Source organism: Durio zibethinus, chromosome 1, assembly GCF_047325235.1.
Source record: "Durio zibethinus cultivar Kanyao isolate XHJ-2024 chromosome 1, ASM4732523v1, whole genome shotgun sequence".
Lineage (NCBI taxonomy): Eukaryota > Viridiplantae > Streptophyta > Magnoliopsida > Malvales > Malvaceae > Durio > Durio zibethinus.
In genome coordinates this window covers 668,616-677,387 of record NC_143162.1, presented here as the reverse complement: position 1 = coordinate 677,387, position 8,772 = coordinate 668,616, and the positions used below count along the sequence as shown (strand labels likewise).

Here is an 8,772-nt window from a genome sequence, read left to right as displayed (position 1 = left end):
ATTTGCAACTTATTCTTCTATCATCAGATTGTGATTTCTTTTGCCAAAAACAAATTTGTTAGGATGGAATGACAAGCCAAACAATGAACAGTGCTTAAGGTTAATGACAAATTTTGGAAACCACGTCAGTTCAACTTAATTTAAGGTTGCTTATTTCTGGTCTTTTTCCCCTCTTCGTGGGAGGGGAGGGTGCTTGAAACCTTATCATCAGATATTTATTAAGAAACATAGAACTCTATGTAGTATGTACTTTCAGTTTAAGATTTAATCCATGGAAGCCTTAAAAACCAAAAATTTGCTTTGTATTTCCGTTAAGATTCATATATTTTATGTTATCTCTCTCTTTGAATCAAAAGATTCATTCTAGCCAGGTGATGTGCTTACTCATACTCAAATATGTCAAATGCAAAATATTTTATAATGGCACTGCAGCCAAATATAAACAGAAATTGCTACCTAACTTTTCTGAGAATTAAAACCCATCACTTATCTAAAGAGATCCTTTATTTAGAGTGCAAGTGTATGAAAATACTTGTCATTTTGCTGGCATTCTTATTTAAGTTGATGGGCGCCACTGAGTTTTGAGAGCAGGCACCTTCTCACCCACAACACTAGCTCAAAACTTACCCATTTTTTAATTGATTATAAAAATGAGGTGATCCATGATAGGCTGCCTTTTTCATTTCATCATCATTTGTTACTGCTTTTTTTCTTTCTGTTTGGGTCCAACACAAGCTACATAAACTCAAGGAGACCATGGAGCTATAAGATCAAATATTTATATATTAATCAGTTGTAGAGGAAAAGGGTTTCTGGGTCAGCACTCAGCAATTGCCTGCTTCAAGAATATTGATCAGAATATTAAAAAAAATGACATTATCTAGAGTGAATAATTGTAAATATTTAGGAGAGGTCAGCAATAGTTTGTCCTCAATAAGGCATTCTCTTGCATAATTGGGACCCATTGGAGGAATTTACAGCTAGCATTTGTACAATGAATCCTCCCAAGTCATTTTCAAAGAAAAAAAAGGGTGGAGCCTAAGCTAAACTCCATTATTCAATGTATTTGCATATATACACCAATTTTTGTGATTTTCTTCATTTCCTTACCCCATGCCCTTACTTCACCCCCATAAAATTGTAGGGCTTCCCCTCAAAACTTTTGCCTTAAATCTTATCTTTTGTGGATTCAACAATGCTTTTGTCTTATACGTAAGGGTCCAATGCTTTTGTCTTACACGTAAGGGTCCACAAGCATCTCATCCCTCACAATCCAGTCAAATTTGGGCTGTAGTTTTCATGTATGAACGATGAAACGTGGCTCACCATTGAGTGTCGGTGGATTGGCTTTTGTAAATGGAAGGGTGAACATGAATATGATCAAGCACTCTTTTTAGGGTGAGTGATAAGCATCCAAGGGTAGAATTTGTGGGAAAAAAAAAAAGGTTCTTCAAAAATAAATAATCTTAAATATGAATGAATTATTGTACACACAACTTACATTATTATACTATGTTTTATGTTTTTCTAGTTATTATATATATAGAAAAGATGTTGATAATATGCTGTTGATATTGTTGAGGTTTTTTTCAATAATTAATGAGAGAGAGAGATGGAATTAAGACCTCGTTTTGAAGAACCGACAATAATGAATAGATTGTGTGTTACCCTAAATAAGCTTTCATTTTCGCTAAGTACAGACTTAGACAATCACATACACTAACCTCAATAGGCAAATGCATGATCTAATTATAATTAGAGGTTTATGGACAAAACGTACGTTATTGTTATTGTCATTGTCGTTGATATTGTTATTGATTTGAATGAAAGTGTGAAAATTATCAAAGTATATATGTGAATTCCTCCAAATGTCTTCTAATTAATTTATGAATATCGTTTTCATATTAACAAGTTGGACAACATAAAAAAAAAAAAATTTTTTTTAAATTATATTTAAAAAATTATCACATACAATTATTGTATTAAAATTAATCAATAACCCCAACCAAATTTTTAATTTGAAAATTTTGAACTGATGTTTTAAATTTTAACCATTGAATGTTGGAAATAAGTTTTCTCATTTAATTTGGATTTAGAGTTTGAAAATACTTGATATTGCCTAAAGAGAGATTAATTACTAGCTAGTTACTTATAATAATCTCAATTAATTATTGAATTTACTGCAAAATGTGGTGAAATAGTGCTAATTAAAGAGTCAACGAACAAAAATAGCCTTCCTATTTATTATTATTATTATTATTATTTTCAATAAGAACTTATTTGGTTAACATTTCAAGGAAATCTATTTGCAAACAAGTGTGCTAAAAAGGCAAAAAAATGATTAGCCGATAGCCATTCATGCATGGATAAATAAGACATACTCGGTTCTCCGTCCGTTTGTGTGATGACGCTGAGCCCTTAGAAGTCTACCTTCAGCCTTTATAATCATTATATTAATAATTTTAATAATAAATTTGATTCAGCTTGATTAAAAAACGAATTTAATTTAAATTCGTTAACATTTTTTTTTTTGTTAACCTACTTTGCGAAAAAAAATATGTCAACCCACCGTATACATACAATACCGAGAGAATCAGATTATATTGATATAAAATTAATTTTTAAAATTTTAAAATATATTTAGTATTTTAATAAATTAACAGTCAAATTTAATAATTTAATCATATTTATCGTGCATACAAAATATATTATAATATAAAAGTTTTAAATAAATTTAATAATTTATATATTCATGTTATATAAAATATTGATAATTTATGTATTTTATTATATTTTATATAAAAATTATATGTTATAATTTATGTTGATATAAAAATATAAAATATATTTTTTATTTTATTAAAATTATATATGATTTTATTAAAATTTTAAACTATATCACTTTTATATTTTTTATATCATTTTTATATAGTGTTGGGAAATTTCCTTCTAACTTACTTTCTGTTCTATGCCCTTTCTGATTTGCAAATGTATTGCCACATGAAAGCTTTTAAGTCGGAGAATTTGTCCCAATAATCTTAAACTACAGAAAGTTAAAAGTTGAACTAATAATTGTAACAAAAAACAATTATACTAACTCTTAAGTTTCATTTGAATGAACGAGGATATTGTTTGTGATAAGATTAAAAATAATAATAAAAGTTATTATAATTATGATTAAAAAAATTATTATAATTTTAATTAAAAAAATTTTAATAAAATTTTATATTGATTTTATTTTATTAAAATTAATATTTAAATTTAATTAATAATACACTAAATTTAATCTTATTATACGTTTAATATGATTAAATCTAAACGAAAACTTAATACAAAAGGACTTAAATTAACATGCATGCCATTTTAAAGCTATTGTATCATAGATCATCTATAATTTTATAGACTTTGAGCGGTAAAAGGAGCTTTTTTTTTTTATTATTTGAAATCTGAATTCCAAGTCATCAAAACCTTGATTTACTTCGATTTGAAAAAGACTTTCACAATTAATATCAGCAACCCAGCCTGTCTCCATAGGTTCGACCCTATAGATCAATTTAGAAAAAAAAATATTAGATTTCAAATTGAATCGAATTAAATATTATTAAAAAAAATAAAATAAGATTGAATTTAAATTTTAAATAAATTTAATTTGATATTTATATAAAAATTAAAAATTTAATTAATTATTTAATATTTTATTTATATATAATTATATATTTAAATATTTAAATTTAAAAAATAATATTTTATATTTTTAAAAATAATATTTTATTAATTTTAAATTAAATCAAATGAATTTTATTTATATAATATTAAATTAAATCATAATTAAATATTAAAAAAAATTTCATCGAATCAAATTTAAGTTTGATGAATATAAAATTAAACCAACTTTAAAACAAACAGAAATTTACTGATATGACCCGTTACCAACCCTGCAACAGCCAAACCCTGTTAAACAATTTTCTCTGTTTTATCAATTATCACTTCTTTTCTTCCCAATAAATTCTTCTGAGTGAAGGAAAATTTAATATATATCTATATGTGTCAGCATTTGAAAGATCTGCATTGGGAGTAACAAACACGTAGGATTACCTGATCTCCTCCGTGCTTAGAAAACTTTTTTTTTTTTTTGCTTACAATGGCATGTGAACATATATTTATAGAAGGATTCAGAGTTGGTTCGTTGGAACAGAGCCGACAAAAGTGAATGCATTGCTTCGGCTCTATAAAAGGATAAAACAAGAATTCACAGCCACACGTTTCATCAATGTGTTCGCAATCCCCTACACATGTTCTTGCATTTGCCCCCTCACATTCATTCCATGACTTTCCGTTTCTCTTTCAACAAATTTTCCCTTTTTCATTTTTTTTTTCTATTTTCACTTATCAAGTAATCATAAAAAATAAATAAATATGCACATCCATTGTATTGACACCGATTAAATTGATATTTGTGAAAAAAAAAATTTATTAATATATAGTTCTTTATGAGTTTGATGAAGATATTGCATTTTAAAATAATATTTTAATTATTACTCTCTTTATCTCAAATTATTATGTTATATTTGACTTTCATAAAATTTAAGAAAAAAATTTAACATTTGTATATTTAATATTAAATTTTCAAAATTTTTAATGGTTTTTATGTTGGAAAATAAAAAAAATTCTAAAAAATTATTTTTGAAATATAAATTTTTTTTTTTTATAACATCTACAAAATGAGGACAATGCCTAGGTTGCTCAAGTGAGTATTACCATATTATTGTATATAAACAAAGTATACACGTACCCACTATACATAACACCTTACTTGATGAAAGTATTATCATATGATAATCAATAATAAATTTCTTATAACTAGCTTTCAAATTGTAATCGAACATCAATAACAATTATTAACACCTAAAACAATATTTTTTTTAATTCGTAGATCGAAGGAATGACATTTTAAATTTGGTTTTAGCTATAATAAATGTGAAATATATTTTTTTATATTTGACAAAATTAATATTATATAATAAACAATTCAAAAAACCATATAAAGCTCATTAACCAAAATTTAAATAAATATTCACAAATATATTGCCTTGTTATTGGTAAAAATAATATCTTTTTATTTTTCACTTTCTATGTCTAGAAAGATGCACCAATCCTTGCCAACCTTTGCTTTTATGCCCCCAATTAAGTTTATGTCGCTTGTAAATAAGTAATTTGGTCATTTAGGGCACAAAAGTGGAACACTATTATTCATTTAGGTCTTCAAAAGTACATGGTAAAGTTGTTTTCTTCTTTAATTCTTTCTCTTTTGGAATAAAGGGGAAATAGAAAAAAAAAAAGAAAAAAAAGAAATGCAGTTTAGCAGTGAGAAGAAAATTCCACAGGAAAACAATTTTCATTATTGGATCAAATCTAAACACTCCATTGATCAATATAGAAAACAAATCAGAAGGAAAATTTTATATTTTGATACATAAACAATAAAAAATACCCGACCTGAATGACAACCACATGCTTGGTAGCTAGCTAGTGCTAATCATTATTCAATTATTTTTGCAGTCAATTATGTAATTTTTTTATAAAAAAATCATAATTTGAAAATAAAAATATCATAGATATTTTTATTTTAACTACAAATCTATTAAAAATTCTACATAAAATAATTGAAAATTTGCAGAATAATATACAATGCCAAAATCCTATTTTTCTCTCCGTCTGGCCCTTTTGTTGTCTTGTTCACACCACCGCCATATATTTTTTTCCCATTTATTACAATATTATTTTATAAAAATTTTATGATATAAATCTAAATATAATTCTAAAAGAAAAAAATATTGACAAATAAAACAAAAGAAAGAACAAAACTCAACATATATATTATTTTATTTTCTAAAAATTAAACTATTTCTTATTTGTTCTTTTGCTAAGAATCTCTATGAACATAAGAATATCCTTCACACGATCTTACTTTTATAATCTAAAAATATTGTATACATTATGTTAAAAAAAAAACAAAAACATTTTTTTAATTTTCCTTTGTTTTTCTAGCAATCCTTATAAATAGAAGAATCTACTTCACATAAACATATTAGCTTCATAATTATGGAATTAAGATCATGATTACTATTACCACGTTGGATTATTGAATAATCTGCAGCTGAGTTGGAACTCAAAACCATGAGTGAACTCGCTTCCGGAATTGACTCGGTCGATATGATCAAATTAACTTTCTTCAGTATGTACCCATTGCCGACGAGTTGACTCAGAATTCCCGACTCAGAGATCCAATTCTCCTTCTTATGATGCATTGTAGCTCTAACGATCTCAGTCAACATTGCATTGCCTAATCTCCTAATTCCCCTTGCTCCACCCATCAAAATAGCTGAGTTAACCTGATACTGAGACTGAGCTTTTTCCGATATCCTCTTGCTATGCTTGCCGGAGCTGCTTTCCTTGGTCAATATATAAACCGACTCGGGGCTCCGATTCCTGACATGGCCGAGTGGGTCACTCAGTAACATCAAAATTTTAACATCCAATAACATTATATGCTTAAAATTTCGCCTGACCCTTCCTAATAACATTGGATAACAAGCCCATCTTCTCATTCTCATCGGAACGTGATCGAGAAATCCAGCCAGCGAGTTCTCTGGATCCAACTCATTCACATCAAACCCCACAACCGATCCATAAGTCAACCGAGTTGACTCACCATTAGCTCCAGTTGAATTACTATAACTCCCTCGGCCCTTCTTTCCCCAAATAGGCTCCCCCACATATTTCTTCCCAGATTTCCAAAACTGGGTCGAGTCAAAACTGAAGACAGAGTCATGGAAACCCTTATTATTCGATTCTCTGTAGTGTTGAATGAGTTTCAAGAACGACTCGTTCTCTTCCTGAAAAACAAAGCTGAATCTTGAAGATAACGACGAAGACCCAAAAAGGAAAACAGTGTCAGCTTTTGACGTGACGCCTGACCTATGCAAGACTCGTAAGAAAAGCCTCAGCTCATCTTCAGTCACGTCTTCAACAACATGGTTAACAATGAGATCGTTCATGGCTTTTGTCCCACGTCTATACAAAGTTCCCATCCCTTGTAAAGCGAATGAAGATGAAGAAATATTGGATTTTTGCTTGACATGTAGGGGTTTATAGTCCCACATTGGAAAGAACCAATAAGAAGAAGAAGAAAAAGAAGAAGAAAGTTGGGTATTTTTGGATAAGAATCGACGAGAGTTTTTAATGGTGGAGGAGGAAAAGGTAGTTGGGGTTGGGATGGAGGGTTCAAAAGTAGAGAGAGTGAAAAGGAGAAAAGTAAGGAAAACTAAAAGAGCACAGATGGAGATGGTAGACTGAGCTTTGGTGAGAAGGAGACTGGAACTTGTTCTTCGAATGAATCTTGATGTAGTACTGTTGTTATCAATGGAACTGGTGATTTTGTTTTGGTCTTCCGGGAAGAAAACGAGAAGTAAACCCATGCCTCTGCTATCTTTGTTGCTGCTTGTGTGAGCCTTCGGCTTAGCTGCTGCTACGAAACCCATGTGTTTCTCTTTCTGTCTCTCTCCTTTTTCACAGCCTCTGACCTCTGCTTTTTTGGCTTCAAGTGGAGGATCGTGCTTATCACAAGGACAAAGGAGGGGCATGAGTGTCTTCTGCTTGAGGCTAATAGCCTAATACCACTATTAGTCTATTACTAAACTCTAAGCACTTTTGTTGAACACTGTGCTGTGCTTCTTTACTGCCCTATTCCACATTTATTTATTAATAACTACTTATTTAACTGACCACTTCTTTATGTTTCAATTTATTAAGTACCAAAAAGAAAGTGCAGCCAACACCTCGTTAATACTTGACGGCACCACTCAGCGATACAAGTACAATAACATTGGGTTTTTTTATTAAACCAAACAAAATATTATATATATTTAATTATAAATTGTTTTATTTGTGAGTCTTTAGGATGTTAAAGTTTTAATATAAATATTTTATTTTTGTAGAAATTGTGTGAGATTAAGAGATTGTAAATTTTAGAGAGGTGTGGGTTGTATAAGAATTTGATTGTGGCTCATGATTTGTGGAATTCAACCGAATTAAATAAAAAATTATTCTCAATAACCTTAGATTATCAAATGATTAGATCAATGCTTTAGTTGATAATTGAATTTTTATAAAAAAATAAAAAATTTATTATTGATATAATTTATAAAATTAATTATATTTATTTAATGTGTGAATTAAAATTTTATTTTTTAAAATTATAATTATTTTTTATTATAAAGTTTTACCATCTAAAAATTATATGCATAAATAAACTTATTTAAAAAAATTTTTGATGCCGACAATTTCAGCTATGAATAGAATTAATAACAGATCGAGTCAAGAAAGATTTTTGTTTATTCTAAACTCGATCCGAATTTTTATTCATCAAATTTGAATCTAATTCGATCAAATTTTTTTTTATTTTTTAATACTCAAATTTAATATTATATAAATTTTATTCGATTTTATCTTATAAAAATTAATAAAATATTTTTTTTAAATATAAAATATTTAAATAAATAATTATATAAATATATAAATAAAAAATTTAAAAATTATTTTTATATAATATCATATCGAATCAAATTTATCTCGAACATCTAATCTTAACCTTTTTTTTAATATTATTCAATCCAATCTAATTTAAAACTTAATTTTTTATAAAAAATAATTAATCTTATAAAATCAAATTAAATCGAAATTTATCGACTACTTCTATGAATTGGTGCATGG

General features: G+C 27.8%; 1 protein-coding gene across 1 annotated transcript; it reads right to left on the bottom strand.

Moving 5' to 3' along the window:
* Nucleotides 1-5,950: 5,950 nt before the first annotated feature.
* Nucleotides 5,951-7,717, bottom strand: LOC111310895 (uncharacterized). The gene has a single exon (XM_022910269.2). It carries the CDS (start codon nucleotides 7,641-7,643, stop codon nucleotides 6,045-6,047), a length of 1,599 nt encoding a protein of 532 aa, XP_022766004.2. The 5' UTR covers nucleotides 7,644-7,717; the 3' UTR covers nucleotides 5,951-6,044.
* Nucleotides 7,718-8,772: the final 1,055 nt, after the last annotated feature.

Excerpts from the sequence above, each read along its gene's own strand:
- LOC111310895 (XM_022910269.2), bottom strand. The coding sequence starts at position 7,643 with ATGCCCCTCCTTTGTCCTTGTGATAAGCACGATCCTCCACTTGAAGCC.